This window comes from Barbus barbus (genome assembly GCF_936440315.1).
Source record: "Barbus barbus genome assembly, chromosome: 3".
Classification (NCBI taxonomy): Eukaryota; Metazoa; Chordata; class Actinopteri; order Cypriniformes; family Cyprinidae; genus Barbus; species Barbus barbus.
This window is the reverse complement of record NC_136731.1, coordinates 24,149,155-24,168,985: the sequence shown is the minus strand read 5'-3', so window position 1 is coordinate 24,168,985 and position 19,831 is coordinate 24,149,155. Positions and strand designations below refer to the sequence as shown.

The following is a 19,831-nucleotide window of genomic DNA, read 5'->3' as shown; positions in this document are numbered from 1 at the left end:
AGAATACATCATATTTGCAAGCAATATTTCAGTTTTTTGCACATGCACCCTTCCCCATGTGAAGTGTTTAATTTGTATCCTGCACCATCTGAAGTATTTCTTGTCTATAAATAAGAAAACAACAACAAACTCCTCACATGATGCTAGATTTAACATGTGCCTCCAGACATTCTGTCTGCTATTAAAGTGCATTAGTGCAAGCATCGTTTTCCGTTTGTCTAGTATTATGGCTCTACAAAATAATTTTACAATCGCCATAAATGCCCGTTGGAATTTTAAAATAGTAGAGACAATTTCTAATGATTATAATATGAAAACATTTAGGCAAAGGTGCTTGATTGTTTTATTACTTTTGATCTCAGGAAACGTTCAACCTAATCCAGGCCCAGTTTATGCCTCTGCCCCAAGCTTTGAAACATTTTTTTTTAAATCAAGGTTCGGACTTGGTTTTATTCATTTAAATGTTCGGAGTTTAATCAATAAGATGGATATGGTTCGTATTTGGGCACAGTCAACTGATGCGGATGTGATTGTCCTGACTGAAACTTGGCTGAACAAATCTGTTTTAGACAAGGATATTTGTATTAATGGTTATAATGTATATACGATTGACCGACTAAAAAGGGGTGTGGGGGGGGGGGGGGGGGTAGCAATTTTTATTAAAAATAGGTTTCATGTTAAAATGTCTCTTTCTAAATCTGTGAGTAAACAGATTGAATTTTTAGCTCTTGATCTTGAGGTTTCGAATCATCTCAGCATAACGGTTGTTGGCTGCTATAGGACTCCATCTGCTGATAGCAGTGCTCTTCCTTCTTTATTCCACCTTTTTTCAGATCTTGATGCTAAAGAATTAGTAGTTCTTGGTGACTTGAATTGGAATTGGTTGCATTCACCAACTGATGTATTTAAAAACTACTGTGATACATTAAATCTTTTTCAGATTGTTGATAGTCCTACTAGACCGAATTTAAAATGTCCAGAAAAATCATCTTTAATTGATTTAATTTTAACAAATGTTCCGCACAAGTATTCAACTGCATCTGTATTTGCGAATGACATCAGTGACCACTGTGTCCTCGCAACGGTTAGAAATACAAAAATTCCAAAATTCAAACCACGCGTTATAACAAAACGTGATATGAAACATTTTTCAGAACAAGGGTTTCTACATGATTTGAATAACTTGGAGTGGGAACAAATTAATTTAATTCCTGACCTTGAAATAGCTTGGGAATTCTTTTATAAAAAATTTTCTGGTTTAGTTGATAAACATGCCCCCCCTAAAAGCTACAGGGTGAAGGGCAGGGACAATGCATGGTTTTCTCCTCTTTTATCAAATATGCTTCATGAGCGCAACTTGGCATGGGCGAAAGCTAGAAAAACTAGATTTTAGATGACTACGTAATGCATGCACGGTTGCAGTCAGAAAAGCTAAAGCTGAGCACTTCCTTATACAAACTTCTAATAATTTAAATAATTCATCGAAATGTAAAATTGTTAAATCATTAACTGAAAATAATAAAGGTATAGAACTTCCTTCATGTATTATGAAAGGCTCCCACGCAGTCATTGATAATGAAAAAATGCTTAATTGTTTCAATGAACATTTTATAGCCTCTAGCTTTTTGTTTGATTCAATTTATGGCGCTCATGCAAACTCTTTAATTGTTCCGTCAGAGAATTGTATGTCTAGTCAGGCATTCAGTTTTTCACCAGTTGCAATTTCTGAGGTATGTAAAGCTCTTAAATCTTTAGATGTTTCAAAATCAGCAGGTCCTGATAAATTGGAACCTTATTTTTTAAAGTTAGCCGCTGATTTTATTGCCCCTCCTTTAACTTATATTTTTAATCTTTCTCTTGTTTTAAATGAAATTCCATCTATATGGAAATCAGCTTTTGTTCTTCCCCTGTTTAAAGGTGGAGATCCTACACAGCTAAATAACTATCGGCCCATTTCAAAGTTGTCTGTCCTTGCCAAAATGCTTGAATCATTTGTTAATAATCAAGTAAAGGACTTTCTTTCTGTTAATAATATCCTGTCTGATTTTCAATTTGGTTTTAGAAAACAACATAGTACTACTACAACAGCCTTAAAAGTACTAAATGATTTTATTGAATCAGTTGACAACAAGAAACACTGTGCAGCTTTATTTATTGATCTGTCCAAAGCATTTGATACTGTTGATCATACTTTGTTGATACAACGTCTTGTCAGTATCGGATTATCTGAAGATGCTATTGGTTGGTTTAATAATTATCTCTCTAATAGAACTCAGTGTATACAGGCAGATGGTTTTATTTTTAGTTCATTTAATGTAACTAAAGGTGTGCCACAGGGGTCGGTCCTAGGGCCGCTCCTATTTACTGTATATATTAATAATATTGATCAAAATGTTAATAATACACATTTTCATTATTATGCTGATGACACAGTAATTTATAGTTCAGCATCCACACCTAATCGGGCTCTTTCACAGTTACAGCTTGCTTTTAATATTGTTCAGCGAAACTTATTCGATCTAAAACTAGTTTTAAATGCAGATAAAACAAAATTTATGTTGTTTTCTAAATCAAAATCCATTCCTCATAATCCTCCTTCTATTATAACTTCTCAAGGTTTGGAGATTGAATTTGTGTCTCAGTATAAGTATCTTGGGTTTTTAATTGATGATGCTCTTTCCTTTGGCCCCCATGTCCAGCAATTGGTGAGAAATTTGAAAGTGACCTTGAGCTTCTATTTCAGAATTAAATCCTGTCACTTTTATGTCTGTATTGGACTATGTCTGTATTCTACTCTGAGTGACCGTGCTCGCTGGACAAAACTAAATATGCATGTTTATATTGGCACGGCAATGCACTGGAGATCAACGATGCAAGGTTGCAATGCCATCTGAGTTCATAAGACTGGCTTACCTTCTGTAAAACCTCCTGGATGTGTTATGGCCCAGCACTGGTCTCCACCTTAAACTTTCCAGAGGGGATGTTTACTCCAATTCCCTTGGATTGCAAATGAGGAGTCAGTTTTTAAGCAAGGCCCGGCAGAGTATGCAAAATGACCTGTAAGACACTGTCACCAGTGGCTGAATAATCTACTGCTGTCTGAAAGCATCAAACTGTTGTCTGGACACGCATGACAGTGTTCGGAAAAAGCAGAAGTCCGGAGTGAATGCGACGGATTTAGAAGTTTATGTCAGTTTCAGGCCATGAGAATATTCTCATGAAGAAGAAACCCGTTAAATGCACGTGTGTGTGTGTGTGTGTGTCAACACAGTGTCCGTAGTGTTATTATCGACTCTAGAATGACTGCTTAAGAATGATGCGCTAAAAAAACAAACAGAAACCGATCGGAGTGATCGTTGTCTTGGCATCAAAGTGCATCGCTTGCATCGGCGCTGGTCCAGAGGGGTTTTTAATGGGTGGTCGTGCGCAAAAGGCGATGGAGAGGAGACGTCCCCCTTTTCAGCTTCGTGTCCGGATGGTGTCTCCGTGTCGGATTCGCGATTTCCTCAGGTCGTTTCCAGTCCCGGGGCCTTAATGTTGTCCTTGGAGACAGTGTGTGGTGAGGTGGGTCTCCAGCACCCCGGACTCGAGCCTGTCCGTGTCTCCTCTCCTCTCCTCGGGCGCAGCGGGCGGAGGGATCAGCCCTGACTGACTGTGACTCTGCCAGCTCAGCGCATGTGTGCTGCTCCGCCCCATCCAGCGCTGAGGAGGCCGGCCTGGGCTCCCATCCAAACAAACTCCCTTCCCCTCCTCCCTCCAGTGCTCTCGAGATTTTTATTGGCATGGTAATAAAGCTTTTTATCGCCGAAGCTTTAATAAACATTACCTCCTTAGACCCTTTCCTCAGATCTATTCATTTTGCTCTAGCACAAAGGACACTCTTGCTTAATTTCTTTGAGATTATTTATAAAAAATATAATACATAAATTATATAATATTAATATAGTGTCTAATAAATAGATTAAAATCAATACTTTCAATATGTTTCTACATATTGAAGTATTACATCATGGAGTATTACATCATGTATAATTATATTATAGATATATATCATATGCCATACATCATATATTTTGAGCATATAATTGAATTAAATTGAAATTAATATTTTAATTATTTCAGTTTATATTTATATAATTTACACAATTATTTTAAAATAACAATCATTCATTTATAATAAATAATATTCTAATTAAAATCAGATTTGCTGTGTTTCCAAAGCAACAACAACAGCAAAAATATAGAATTTATAATGAATATAATATAATATTTGTATAATATATTGAAAATGTAAATGAAAATAAAAATTCAAAATGCCAAAACATAGAATATATGAGTGTGGATGTTACCTGTATGACTTTTGTGGAACACAAAAGAAGATATTTGGAGTCAAAGACCCATTGGACTCAATTGACTTTTATTGTATGCACTTTTAAAAATAAAGGTTCCAAAAGCAATGATACCATATAGAGGAACAACAACCCCCCCCCCCCCCCCCCCCCCCCAAAAGCCTTTAAGTGAACAATTATTTAAGGAACAATTTCTTTCTAAGTTTGAAGAACATTTTAATAATCCGAAAAGCCTTTTTCTATAAAGAACCTTTTGTGGAATGGCAAGGTTCCATGGTTGTTAAGGTTTTTTTTTTTGGAACCATAGATGGCAATAAAGAACTTTTTTAAGAATGTGAACAAAAAAAGGCTGACACTTTTTTTAAATATCTTCTTTTATGTTCCACAGAAGAAAGAAAAAGCGCTTGGAGCAACTTGAGAATGAGTAAATAATGACTGAAGATGTTCTTGAGAAGATTTTGCATATAGCGCACAAATTTTATGGAGCTTTTTTGGAGTTTTATAGACCCAGTGTTTGATCATGGTGCTGGCGTTGCACTGATTCATGGGTGAAACATCTTCAAATGTGAACCAAACCAAAGTACATAGAAAAAATGTTTTGTCATTTTGTCAGCTATATATATATATATATATATATATATATATGTAAAGCAATTTTACACTCAGGAAACACTTGCTATGGTTTCATCTTGGAGGTAAATGTGAGTTTTTGCTTGACTTCAGCTGAAAGTTTTTGTGGTGGCTAGTGAATGGACCTTTATTTAAGTAATTACGCCATGAGGTGAGCACTATATCATAACAAGGATTTAATTTGCCGTATTTGTATACATTTTGTTGAGCTGATCTGTATTATGATCTCCAGTCTCCAGGCTCAGCAAAGTTTGATTTTACTAATAACCTTAATAGGCCTTCACAGAATAACATAACATCATATTCTCACACACCCTAATGGTTTACTTTATTTTACCCTAGTTATTTTTAAATATTTTACATTTCCTTTGGTAATATAGCTCCTCTAATCACCAAAATCTCAGAGGCAGTTGTGCTTGTAGTAGAGCTGAACTGGGTGACCACTAGATGGCAGCTGCCCAAAGCAATACAGATACTCAGCATGAGGACAAAAAGAATGAAGATACTGTTTATGTGGAATCAGTCAGATGGAGAAATGGACTGAAAGAAAAACAAATATGTGACCCTGGACCACAAAACCAGTCCATTTTAAATATTGAGAAAATCACCTTTAAAGATGTCCAAATGAAGTTCTTAGCGATGCATATTACGTTACTTAAGTTTTGATATATTTACAGAAGGAAAATGACAAAATATCTTCATAGAACATGATCTTTACTTAATATCCTAATGATTTTTGGCATAAAAGAAAAATCTATCATTTTGACCCATACAATGTATTGTTGGCTATTGCTACAAATATACCCCAGCTATTTATGGCCAGTTTAGTGGTCCAGGGTCACATATGAACAAATTTCTATTATAGTTGAGCATATGAGGTAGGCTACTAAAACCTGTAATACAAGATCTAATTTTGCAGTGACTATAATTATTATTTTAAGCATGGCTATTAACCTTTGCATTAGCAGCCGTTTTAATGTATTAAATGTTAACATATTGCCTTTTTTTAAAAAATAAAGCTTAACCAAGATCTAGGCTATTCAAAATATTTTATATTATGTATTCTATTGAATATATTTATTATTATTTAAATTTGACATTATTTATATCATAAATAATGACCTTTCTCCTTTATAGCCTGTTCAACTCTGCTTGGGGGGGGGCTTGGGTTTGGGTTCAGATTTGAACCCAATCTGTTCAGATTTAAGCAAAATTATTCCCAAAACAACCCCAACCTTAATATATATATATATATATATATATATATATATATATATATCATTGCATTATAACAAATATTATTTTGCTATATTATGTATAACAATGTATAATTTTGTATTAGTGATTAAATTAAATACACATTAAAAGTGGATATATTAATTCCTTTAAGTTCAAATGTATTTGTATAGCGCTTTTAACAATGCATGTTTCAAAGCAGCTTCACAGAAACATTTTATGCTTAACTTGTAACAAGTGAAATATGTCAAGAGTGTCGTTTCCTCCAGAAGTTTGTGTTCATATATATCATAGCTTGCATGTTCGTCCACGGTCTCGCCCTCAGCGTGTGTTGAGTCACAGTAAAACACATTTCCGGGTTCTTCATGACCGCTCCCATTTTGTCTGTGTGTGTGATTTTGGCTTCGAGCATGCGATTAGGTAACTCCTCTTCCTCCTCCTACAACTACAACTTTTATGCACCCAAAATGGTGTGTGAGTGTCAGCCCTCTCTCTTCTCCTCCGCTGGTTGTAAAGCCCTGCCAGCATGTCAGCTGATCTCGCATGTTTCACCCCCCAGTCAAAGAAAAGGCACCCGTTTACATTCACTAAGCGACATAACAGACCTAGAGGGATATTATCATTCATTATGAATTGCATCGCGCATCGATTTTTAACGCGTTTACACTTACATTCGCTTTAAAATGAAACGCGCCGGTACTAATAATATAATCTACTTAAACACATGCAGACAGAAGATTTTAGGATGTGCATGCTCTGTGCGCCGATATTTTACATATGGTAAACTGTAAATATATGATTAATGCTTTTAAAAAATCTATCAATAAAGCGTATATATATATATATATATATATATATATATATATATATATATACATATATATAACCTGCCTCATTTTAACATAGGGAGATTAGTAATTGTGTAACAAAAGGAAAAAAATTGATACCTAGAGCTTATGAAAAATATTACCGGCTTACATACACAGATGTAGATCAATATTTTTAATATTAATGATTAAAAAGCTAGCTTACAAAAATATAAGTTGTTTACATGCATTCATCAGATCATAATCAATATTTTTATATTAATGATTAAAAAATAAAAACTATAGCTTACGAAAAAAATAACCTGTTTACATGCACTAATCATTATTTGTGCATTAATATGCAGCACATATAGATTTATATTTTAATATACGTGCATTGATTTCTATTTAGGTAAATGCTTTAAAAGTTATTTAATGTAAAAAAAAAACTTGCTAAATGTACATGCACTGACCATGTCAGATCTAGATCACTATTTTAAGATATGCATAATGCTTTAATTTATATTTCGGTTCATGAACCAACAATATATTTAACGCATACAGTGAATTTATGCACAGAATGCACACGAAGTAGGTATTTAAACGCATTTAAATGCATCCCTTTCTGTCATGCAATCAGCATGAAACTGATTTCAGGAGAACATGGTCGCTGTTGCAATAGTCCTTTGTTTACATGCAAGTCCTCCTGTTCGGCGGAAGGAGGCTTTTTGGTAGTGCAGTGCTGTGTGTGATTCTTACCAGCTGTTTCCCGCCTTGAAAGACATCCGATCAGCTGCAAACACACACATGCAGAAGGAGGGAGGGAAAGAGAGCTAGATAGCGACACACACACACTACGAGGGAACCCCATCAGCTGGAAGAGTAGAGTAACCTTACAACTCAACACTCATCTTACGCGCTCATGCCCCAAATCAGCAGGACACTCACAGCTCTGCTTTTTAAATGAGAAAGAGACACGAAGAAGCTGTTTTGTTTTTAAACCGATAAAGTACAAGAAGAATCGAGGATCCAGAGCTGGAGAGAAGCGGGGAAGCATGGAGTATTTCATGGTGCCAGCTCAGAAGGTGCCCTCCTTGCAACACTTCAGGAAAACCGAGAAAGAAGTAATAGGGGGCTTGTGCAGGTACGTGAGAGCCTCTTTTAATAAATGCGCACACATATGTTTGCATTTCTTTAATAGCGCGCCAACAGCTGCTGCGCTACTACGAGAGTAACATGCATGCATGATTTCTGTTATTGTGTACATGCGCCTATCTAGTGGCTTAAGACGGGACGGAACCCATGCGAGACTCGGTTTTCTAAATTTAAAACATATCGCGGGGGTCTATGGAAGCCCCTTGGCTTGTCAGGTCAGTGTTACCTATGAGATATCACGGCGAAATCGATGCATTTTGTGTCTAACAAACACAAACCACGTGGTTGCATGCACACACAACACGCTGCTGGTCTCGCGCGTGTATTTAATATCAGAAACCGCGCTTATTTCGTCCCACCGGTGAATTTGTCGTCGTATAGAGGGGTTTGTGGATTAAAAGTGCGTTTGGGCTCAAATTCGCGTGTTTTTGGGGCTTAAATTATTGTGGGCAGTGCGGCCATGCTTGTGGCTCGTGCATTTGGCGTCGTCTGTTTCTCATTGCTATCAAATATTAAAAAGTCTCCAGACTGTCATTGTATATGAGTATCCCCCACATACGAGGTTGAAATGGGTGTTAAGCGCGAGAAATCTCGCCGTGCGTGCGGCGGGAGAGAGATCAGATGATTTTGGACTGCGTCGCTGCTGCCGCATGGACGTAGGAAGCACATTGTTGTAATGGCGGACCGTATCATCCGCGAACACGATGTTTTTTAATTAGGCCAGCGAGTATGTTGATCATCTCGCTCGATGTTACAGTTTTGGCCCATTGTGAGTGGAACAATGGGTATTTAGAGGTTAGTAAATTAATAACTTGTGTTATTTTAATAAGGGGGTGTGTATGCTGTTGAAGGAAGGCCCCGTCAATGCGTCTGCGATCCATTCTCAGAAGGGGGCGGGGCCAGTGAGCCGATTAGCGCAGGGCGTTCTGGGAATTGTAGTCCCCCCCCCCCCCCCCCCCCCCCAAAGTAAATCGCATACGAATGATGTCTTGACTTGGCTATGTCTGTGCTGCTGTTATTCACTGGACACTTTGCAGATTTACATGGGTTATCAATATCGGTTGAAGTGATCCAAAGTACATAGAATAGCATGGCTTTGCAATTGTTTAAAAACACCAAGGTAGTACGTGGTACTTTTGTTGTTGGTTAAATGTTGCTGTACTTATAAAGTATACATATTACTAGCAATCTGGCAATTTTATGTTTTCCTTTTTGGTTAAAACCATGTTTAAGTTGTCTGTATTTTGAAAATGTAGAAAGCAAAGACAGTTGTTCCTTCTCTAATAGTTATTTAAACTGAGGGTTGCGTATTTTTATTATTATTTTAATAGCAGTTAATTTATTTCATAATGTTATCAGTAAAAACACCCAGACATATGAGCAGTGTTCAGTAATATTTTATCAGTCTTGTCATATATCATTACAAGCTTGTACCTTGGCCCTTTGTCAACTTTAACCAAATTTGTTAATGTTGTTATTAAAACGTATTATTAAAACATTAGTTGTAAATTATTATTAATTACTATTGTTATTAAGTAGTATTATTAAGACATTAATGTTATTATTTGTATTATTATTATTTAAAAATATTTGAAATTATACAATTATTATTTTAAATTGGTATTATAGGTTGATTTATATTTAATATAAAACTTGTATGTATTATTATTTACTATTGTAAATGTTTTATATATATATATGTATGTTTATTTATTTTATGGCAGCTTTAATTACGCACATGCAAAGTCTCTCACCCCAAACTGAAATTTAAACTCCCTTTTGACCATTTTATTTTCATGCATAAAAGAAGTTGGGTCATGTTCAATGCATATGGCTGGAAACGGCTAATCTGACCGTATCTCTCGTTCCACAGTTGGCTGTAGTTGTGATTTTGGCATTGGATCTGTTTGCTGGGTTTTGAGCCGCTTGGACATAAGGAAGCGAGCAGGGAAACCTCTCTCTCTCTCCCCTCACAATTGTTCACCATGTTTGTCCTCATGCAGCTGAGGCGCTGCTGATAAGAGAGGCTTTCCAGATATACCCCGTGAGATGCCCAGACAGGGAGGAAGTTCAATTAGGGTTTGATTCCTCAGCCAAAGCACGCGTGTGATCGTGCAAGGCCGAGATTTCCAGGGGCTCGAATTGAGACAATGGGCTTCAATGAGCATTCAGGAAAGTCAATATTTTCTACTTCGCACTCTGATGTTTCTCTCTCTCAAGGTTGCGTCCTGTTTTAGAGATGTAAGCAACAGGAACAAGATCACTTTTAGCTATTATATAAACTGTATCATTTACAAAAAGAATTAATTTAACGTTATTCAACTTTCTTTGAATCTCAGTGTTTACATTCCAGACACATTGTCCAAAACAAAACATCTTGCCAAGTTTCCTTCATAAAAAGTACCCTAAAATGGAGAAAATGATCATGGTATGGTAGTACCATGGTATTCTTTGAAATACATTACAGTATTATTTAATACTGATATGGATTTTAATTATATACCATTGTAACCTGGTTTTGCAATTTCTCTAAGTGCATGATTATAATACATGCTCCGTTATGACCCATGAGGTTAAATGTGATAATTGAACTTTTAAAGTAAGCTAAAGTGCTGTAATGTCTCCTCTTCACAGCTTAGCAAACATTCCCCTCACTCCAGAGACGGCGCGGGACCAGGAGCGGCGTATTCGGCGGGAAATCGCCAACAGTAATGAGCGCCGGCGCATGCAGAGCATCAACGCTGGCTTCCAGTCTCTGAAAACACTCATCCCGCATAGTGACGGAGAAAAGCTAAGCAAGGTGAGTCAGAGAGCTCGTGTAAACAAACTGGGAAGAGTGTAAATCAAGTGTTGATTTGAATGAGTAGTTCACTTGAAAATTAAAATACTTGCACACCCTCAGGTTGTTCCAAACCCAAGCTCTAAACAGAGCTGGAGTTGGAGAAGCATCTTAGAAGTACAAAAGAAGTAGTCAACATAGCTTATAATGCAAATCTTCTCAAGTAATACAGTAGTTGAGTGTATTTCCTTGGTTATTCTCTTATAATCTCCTCCAGGGAACTGGAATTGGATCCTTTACTATCAGTTGAATCTGATCAGTCCAATGTGTGGATGAATCATCCAGAAAAGCTTTGAGAACCAGATCAACTGATTCATGGAACTGATTAAAAGTTCTGTTCACTGAAAATCTTGACATGGAAGTATCACTGGTGCCAAGATTTCAGTAAATATAAATATATATATATACATATGGTCCATATTACAGTCTGGTCACTATGATAGCTTTTTATGAGGAACAGACTGAAATAGAAGTCGTTATTCATTGATAATCTTACCCTCTGTTTGTTGCATTGGAATCTAAACAGATTTGTGAGGGTGTGCAAGTAACGACAATGTTCATTTTTAGAGTGAATAATTCCTTTAAATATAGATTTTATGTAAGTGTAAATTCTTCCACAAAATTAAAATGTTAATTATGATTTTCTTTTAAGTTTAAATGAAGTCTGCTGGATTCTTTTTTTTTTTTTTTTTTTTTAATCTCACCAATGTTACAACATGCCATACATCAGTTATACTTGTATTTGTCTATTTCCCCCCTTTATTACTTTATATTTGCTTGTATATTTTGAAGCTATATTTACTTTATTTCTTAACAATAATTAATTCATATATTAATCAACATAATTATTTTAAAAAGTAGCCTGCTTGTATAAATTAATAAAAATGTACAAAAGAAATTTGATCTAATTGTGATATCGAATTAAATCGAATCGTTGACATGATAATCGTAATGGAATTGAATCGTGAAACCACTGCCAATTCACACCCCTAATCTTTACTCCAGTCTTCAGTGTTATATGATCTTTCAGAAAACATTCTGATATGCAGATTTGATGCTCAAGAAGCATTTCTTATGATTATAAATGTTGAAAACAGTTGTGCTGCTGTATATTGTTGTGGTCACTGTAGTTTCTAGGTTTCTATGAACAAAGTCTATGAAAAAATCTTTTGAAACCGGAATCTTCTGTAAAACTTAAATGTCTTTACTGTCACTTTTGACTGATTTAATCCATCCTTGCTGAATAAAACTATTCATTTCTTGTTTTGAAAAAATCTTACTGACCTCAAACTTATGAACGATCGTGTATTCTAGCATCCATCACTTAAGATGTTTGGCATCACTTTGACTGAAACTGAGGTCCATCATGCCAGTACATTCAGATCAGATGGATGTAATGTGATCTTTTTCTCTCTCAGGCTGCCATTTTACAGCAGACGTCCGAATACGTCTTTTCTTTGGAGCAGGAAAAGACGAGGCTGCTGCAACAAAACACCCAACTCAAACGCTACATACAGGTGAAGCTCTTCATATAATTATAATATCTTATCAATATAACAGATGAAACTTGACTGTTATGACGACAGTCCTGCCATCTCATGTTTTCCTCTTCCTTCCATCAGAAGGAGTTCAGCGGCTCATCCCCAAAGAGGAGGCGTGCCGAGGAGAAGGATGAAGGCATTGGATCTCCAGACATTCTGGAGGAGGAAAAGGTGGAGGATCTTCGGCGAGAGATGATTGAACTCCGACAACAGCTGGAGAAAGAGCGCTCAGTTCGCATGATGCTGGAAGAACAGGTATTGTTGATAATTATTGATATAAATATTTTTAAGAGATGTTTAAAGGGGTTATATGATGCGATTCCAAGTTTTCCTTTCTCTTTGGAGTGTTACAAGCTGTTTGTGCATAGATAAGATCCCTGAAGTTGCAAAGACTAAAGTCTCAAAACCAAAGAGATAAGGTGTGTTCGACTTGAAGCGGCTCTGCGCGGAATGATCGGTGTATGACATCAAAGTACTGCGAGAGCGATAAGAGAGCAGACGGATCCTTATGCTTTCGAAACGCTCTCGTGGTACTTTGTTACACTGATCATTCTGCGAAGCGCCACTTCAAGTCGAACACACCACGCCCCCCCTAAAATGGCTCATTCAAACACACCCCCACATGTCTACGTCACAGTGTGGGAAGATTTGCAAAATACTGCCCAAATATATAGTCAAAGAAAGAGGACGTGATTTTTATTCTCGCTGTAGTATTGTTGCTTCCACCAGCGCCATGTCGTGGAGAAAGCGAAACTACTTTGTTTGGGCTTCCAAAAGAGGACACTGGCCAATCAGAGGATAGCTGGCCAATCAGAGCACGCCTCGCTTCTCAGAACGATGAGCTTTGTAAAAATCGATGCGTTTCAGAAAGGCGGGACATAGAGGAGTAACAATAATGTATATGGAAAATGTGTTTTTTGAACCTTAAACCGCATAAACACATTGCATTACACCAAATACACCAAATAATGTTCTTTTTAGCACCGTCGTATGACCCCTTTAAAATGATATATACATGTAGAGAGAGAATTATAATTAAAATAACACTAGGTCAATTGCAGATAAATGTTAATATATTATACTATACAAGATGTAGTCGTATTGGCTAAAATTTCAATAGTAGTGTATTTGTAAAGGATATGCTCAAGAAAATTGTAGGGATTTCTTATGTCCTAAATTAATTGATTGTAAACTCTTTTTAGTTTAATTTGTACCCCATTACAGAGAGAGTTCTCAGTCATAATTCTTCTCTTTTTTTTGTTATTATTTGACAAATTTTGCAAATCTTCAGTAGAACTCATTGGGAGCTGTTTGTTCTGTCACTTGCAGTTTTGCTTGACTAAATCTCACATATCTGTATTCATCATGGACTGGTGCTGAAGAGTTGTCATCTGTGAAATCAAACTTTTCTTATGCTGCATCAGTTTGCTTGCTAAAATTAGCTCTCTTTAGTCTTTGCATATTTAATGAGATATCACAGAAGGTGCACAGCTCCCCTGAGAGCTTGAATCGTTTCTGAACATCACACTTGAAGTGCAAATTACACCCCAATCTCTGCTGCAATCCATGAAATGCGCTTGAGAAACTTCCTCAGGCAAAAAACAAAAATATATTAAGAGGAAAGAGTCTCTCCGATGTGTATTGTTGACCTCTGTTTCTTTGTGCGTTTCTGTTAGATCCGCTCGTTGGATGCTCACTTGTACCCAGAGAAGCTAAAGGGGATCGCTCAGCAGGTCCAGGAGCAGCACGTGCAGACGCAAACTCTGATTCGTCTTCAACAGCAGCAACAAGAACATCTGGGAAAAGAGACCACGACACCTGCTCGCAGCCCGCTGGTCAGACAGACTCTCGTTTTTATTGATAAACTAACATTGACTGATAATATGAATCAGTATATGAAATACTTCATAAAAGAGAGGTTTTGCAGTGCAGTTTGTAAGTGTTAATCTGATATGTTGATCCACTAGAGGGCATTAGAAGAGTTAAGACATCAAATTGCATTTGCAATCCATTTAACTTCTATAATGTGGCAGATTTCTGAGAGACATAATTTTCAGAAAATAATGTAGGGTGGGACTTCATTTAGCCTATGAATATTTGACTGTGTAGCGTATTTTTGTATTGTTTTTATAGAAGGAGAAGCTAGTTTAGAAGCAGAGAACTGTATTCAATTATTTCATTTTGATAAAGGATTACAAACTACTATTATGCTGCTAAAACCATTTGGGGTCAGTGTGATTTATTATTATTTTTTTTTTTTATAAAGATATTAACTTATTCAGCAAGGGCACATTAAATTGGTCAAAAGTGACAGTGACGACATTTATAATGTTGCAAAAGATTTCAATTCCAAATAAAAGCTGTTCTTCTAAACATTCTATTCATTGAAGAATCCTGGGAAAAAAATGCATTGCGGTTTCCTCAAAATGAAGCAGCAAAACTGTTTTTAACATTTATGATAATTATTAAAGGTTTGTGAGCAGCAATTGGCATATTAGAATGATTTCTAAAGAATAAAGTGACATTTAAGACTGGAGTAATGATGCTGAAACTTCAGCTTTACATCACAGAAATAAATTTTATTTTAAAATATATTCTTATAGAAAACATAGTTCAGAGAGTTCTTTTAAATTGCAATAATATTTCATAAAATAACTTTATTATAGGGCTGCACAATTAATCGTATGCTATTGTCATGCGCATCTCATCAGTAAAGCCGGTTCTTTGATTAGCGGTAAATCTCCATCACCTCCATCAATAGCATGCGATTAATCGTGCAGCCCTATTTATTATATTTCTAAGTTAATTAAATTCAGCATTGGAGAGCATAAGAGACTTCTTTCAAAAACACAAAAATCTTACCGACCCCAAACTTTTGACCAGTAGTGATATTTTTTCTTTTGAATAATCTGTACTTATGAATCATGCACAATATGGCCGTATACATTAAGTACATACATAAATAAAGTGTCAGTTCTGAAAGTGTCTCTGTCCTGCTGTGTTGCTCAGGTGTTTTCTCCTGCCACGCCGCCTGCCCCCACTCACCACGCCACAGTAATTGTTCCCGCCCCTGCACCGCCGCCCCCTCCCCATCATGTCACTGTGGTAACCATGGGCCCCACCTCTGTGATCAACACAGCGTCCACATCACGACAGAACTTGGACACCATTGTGCAGGTAAAACGCATTCCTGCCCAGCTCAAGGAGAAAGTCCTGGATGAGAGAAAGTCCTGATGGAATAAGATTTAACTACCAGATTCCCATTGTAGAGATAGTGTGGCTTAGTGGCCATATATATGTGTATGTGTGTGTGTGTGTGTGTGTGTGTGTGTGTTAAAGTGGTGGTTCACCCAAAAATACAAATTACCCCATGATTTACTCGCCCTCAAGCCATTCTAGGTGTATGTGATTTTCTTCTTTCAGATGAATACAGAATTGTAATAAAAAAATGTCCTAGCTCCTAATAAAGGCCTCCTGAAGTGAATCGATGTGTTTTTGTAAGAAAAATATCCATATGTCAAACTTAATAAACCGTAATCTCTAGCTTCCGCAAACTGTCGTACATGCATTCACGAGAGAGTGGCGTTCAGCAGATGACCTAGGCGTAGCATAAGCTCTGAAAAGAAGTGGCGAACGTGGAAGCGCAGAAGAGAAAGCAAAATAAAACACTGCTTGCAAATTAGAAGTACAAAATGAGGATTTGTAAAGGGAAATGTCGGAAGATTTCAGTATATGTGAAGAGGAGTCTGGTTTTACTTTGCTGTAATAAAAACTTGGTTCTCGCGAGACTAGCATATTCTCAGCGTTGTTTACGCTTGCATCATCCGCCGAAACGCCACTCTCTTGTGAACAAGCATACGACAGTTAGCCGAAGCTAGAGATTACAGTTTATACAGTTTGACATATGGATATTTTCCTTACATTTATTCAGTTCAGAGTGCCTTTATTAACACCCCCTGAGCCATGTGGAACACTTTTTATGATGAATGGACGCACTTTATTGGACTTCTATTGGACTATTGAATCTCATCAGCCATTCACATATTTTAATCCGATTGTATTCGTCTGAAAGAAGAAAGTCCTGTGCACTTTGGATGGCTTAATGGTGAGTAAATCATGTGGTAATCTTCATTTTTGTATATCTTCACACTTCAGAAGTTTTAGTGTGGACACTATGGAACTGCACCTGAAGTCGTAGATTAAAATGCGAAAATAGCTTTGAGTTTATGTGAACCACAGACCAAATGTAAAACTTGCTTTGGATAATAAAGTGAATAATTTGGATGCTTAACAAGTCAACTGACAATTTCTTCCTGTTTTCCCGCAGGCTATCCAGCACATTGAAGGCACGCAGGACAGGATGGTCGTGCCTGAGGAGGAAAAGCGTCGGGCGGTCATCGTCACCCGTGTTCTCACAGACACCGATGACTCCGACACCGCCTCTGACAACGAAGGATCTGAGGACTGTTAACTGCCCCGGTCACCCCCACCCCATATCGCCCCACCACATGTAACTAGGGGCACGGAAAGGGGGTGAGGGGTCTGTGGAGAAGGGCCTCCCGCAGAAATACTCTTTCTTTCTCTCTCCTCTCTTCCTGTCGCTGTCTTCTTCACACTCTCATACGGGACTCACAGACTCAATGACTTGAAGGTTTCTTGGGGGGGGACAAAACAAGAAAAAAAGGAAATGTTACAGGAAATATACCACAAACAGAACAAGCACGCTTATGTATACTCGCACAGTACACTATAACGCCATAGCACTCTGGTAACTTGATACATTCATATTATACAGCTCTTACTCATACTCCATCGAATTGTCCTCTGTTTCCACAACGCACGCTCCTAGGTAAGCGACTTTGTGAGGGAATCACAAAATCTCTGTCAGAATCTACCACAGGTCTTCCAGGCCTCTGCTTCATAACTTCCTGTTCTACATCCTGCCCATAAGAGGGCAGTAGAATATTCTGATTGGAGGAATCTCATTACCGTGTCTCATCTCTCAAAATGAACCCTTTGCCCCACCACCCTCTGGTTGCGTCGTATTACTCTTTCCGTTCTGGGGAGGCTTGAAGCATCACTGTGAGCCAATGAGACTTCAGAAACCTGTTCCACACCATGGCTTCCGAAACGTTAGAGGAAATGTTACCTTTCTTTTGTTTTTTTTTTGGCGCAGATGTGCTCCTAGATTTCCATTTGCTGGCGGGCACCTTTGATTGTCTTGTTGTCAATGGAGGGACAAAGACGCCACTGCTTTGAGGGGCTTCAAGCACTTTGTAAATAACGCAAAGTTATTACGCAAAGAGGGGGGACTTTGTGCACTTAATGTCGCTCACCTTTACTGGGCTGGGTTCCCAGTATGCTTGTTGGTGTAGGGTGAAGCACCCCCTCCGTCGCATCAAATGTCCCTCTGTCCTGTCCTCACAGATCTGATTTTGAAATTCTGGCCGAATTTTTGTCGTTTGTGTCAAATGGAATAAGCTAACTGTCAGATACTCGTACCTGCGAGGAAATTTGTGTCGCTTTTAGCACACTCGCTAATGTAAACGTAAATGTCTTGTTTTATTTTTTTTTTGAGAAAGTGTGAAAATGGCACAATTTCAGCCTATGCAGCTCTTTTGGTTCTCGTCCCCCTTTGAGAGCAACTTCGTGACCCCTTTGGTCTTCTCCCGGAGGTATTGTCCTGTCCATTTTTCATGTCCAACACTCCGTAACAATGTTTACGGCGACACCGAAGAGTGACTAGCCCGTAATCATGCGCTCTAGTTCTATGCACTCGCTGGCTCACTCTGCTCGCTTGAATGTTTCAGTTTCCCTGTATCTCTCGGCATATGACAAGGATGTTCGTACATGCCGCAAATAATCACGTGCAAGGTGGTGCTACTCCTGCATGAGCTCTTCGGATAAGCCAAGGATGTCCAATCTGGCTTCCAGAGGACCACTGTCCACTAGAGTTCGGCTTCAACTCCAATTATACTGATTTCTACAGGTATGGAATAGGACACGTTGGAGCTAAACTCTGCAGGACGTTGGTTTTTGGACCAGGCTTGGACATTCCTGGGATAAGCCATGCGATGCTGTGAGCTCTTCGGACCCCTGGTGGGATCGAGAGACCAGCGTATCCAGTGCCGAGCAATGGCCAGTGGCTAGCCTTAAAATAGCTTCGGTGTGCACGGTGAGGCATAGAGGCCTGCCTTAAACTAGCTCTGAAGGTGGCACTAAAGAGCAAGGCCGGAGGATGTCGATAAGACGTGGCACCCCACGTTCATCTCTTCTCACAGTTCACGTTTCCAAACATTCCAGAACGGTCTACCGTTGTGTTTTGCATTGAGTTGTCGATACTTAAGTCGGCAAGATTTGCTATAGACGAAGGTGAGAGGGGTCTCGTTTTCTTTTGACTGAAAATTCAAAGTGTGCATGTTCCACTTCCCTTACGAAATATTACAGGGAGTCTTTTTCCTTCTGGATTTATCAGGTGCTGTCAGCACGCTGGACCTGTCATTCGTATTGCGGCGAAGACTGCAGGGAATCAGGGCTTCCAGAAGAATGGTCTGGTCTAATTTTGGCAGATTTTCTTTTTTTTTTTTTGTTCATTTGTACTCGTGCGTTTTTATTTTGGATAATGGGTCGTAGAGACTAGCGTCCTGCTCATGCTGTCTTCTCATGTGTAAGTCTGTAATAACGGTTTTTGTCTTTGCGAAAAAGTCTCTTTCCCTCTCCCGCGTTTGAACATTTCCTCTACCGAAGCCACAGGGTGTCTATTTTTTTTGTGTATTTTCTACTCCCAGAAATCACTGTAAGAAATCTTGAGGACATATCAGAGGTTGGGTGTGTCGAGGGGAACGGGGGCGATTTTATGAACCTGAAGCACTTACTGTAGTATAACGAGGAACGACTCTTGTTTTCAAAGAGATGTTGTCCTCGACCGAAGCTCTTCTCGCTGTGATTTTTGAACCACACGGCTGTGTTTAACCCTCAACATTTGTCCTGGCACATCACACGTCCTCTGGCCGTCTCCGCAGTCTCCAGACTTGTCCTGTCTCTCATCCTCTCCCTCTTTTATTGTCTGTCATCTCTTTTAATATTTTTTGTTTCTATTTTTGTTGTTTTTCTTTGTGGGACAGTCAGTCCATTTGGTTGAAAAGCTATTGTATTTTTTTTTTTAACTGGGGAAAAGAGGCTTGTGCCTTTGTAAAAACAGAATAATAAAGTTTGTACTTTGTTTTTTACAACTTCTCAGTGTATCGTGTAAATATTTCTGTCTTCAATATGGAT

The 19,831-nt window shown here is 38.0% G+C and overlaps 2 protein-coding genes across 3 annotated transcripts in view; one reads left to right on the top strand and one right to left on the bottom strand.

The window, feature by feature from the left end:
* LOC306848542 (zinc finger protein GLIS2-like) overlaps window positions 1-3,312 on the bottom strand; it is a gene marked incomplete at its 3' end in the record, with an annotated part of 43,025 nt that extends 39,713 nt beyond the window's left edge. Inside the window, exon 1 of the mRNA XM_079383155.1 lies at window positions 2,914-3,312. The remainder of the gene's footprint in view (window positions 1-2,913) is intronic.
* A 4,498-nt stretch (window positions 3,313-7,810) lies between these two features.
* LOC306856751 (transcription factor AP-4-like) lies at window positions 7,811-19,790 on the top strand. 2 transcript variants are annotated; one of them, XM_079396185.1, is made up of 7 exons: window positions 7,811-8,165; window positions 10,811-10,976; window positions 12,434-12,532; window positions 12,638-12,811; window positions 14,233-14,391; window positions 15,566-15,733; window positions 16,884-19,790. In XM_079396185.1, the coding sequence occupies exons 1-7, from the start codon at window positions 8,077-8,079 to the stop codon at window positions 17,025-17,027; spliced, it is 999 nt and encodes a 332-aa protein (XP_079252311.1). In that variant the 5' UTR covers window positions 7,811-8,076; the 3' UTR covers window positions 17,028-19,790. The 2 variants fall into 2 exon arrangements, with proteins under 2 accessions (XP_079252311.1, XP_079252312.1); XM_079396186.1 differs by lacking the exon at window positions 7,811-8,165 and adding an exon at window positions 8,244-8,391.
* The last annotated feature ends 41 nt before the right edge of the window (window positions 19,791-19,831 follow it).

Coding starts and splice junctions, on each gene's coding strand:
- LOC306856751 (XM_079396185.1), top strand. CDS start 8,077: ATGGAGTATTTCATGGTGCCAGCTCAGAAGGTGCCCTCCTTGCAACAC. Junction 8,166..10,810: donor GTAATAGGGGGCTTGTGCAG/GTACGTGAGAGC, acceptor TCCTCTTCACAG/CTTAGCAAACATTCCCCTCA. Junction 12,533..12,637: donor AACTCAAACGCTACATACAG/GTGAAGCTCTTC, acceptor TCCTTCCATCAG/AAGGAGTTCAGCGGCTCATC.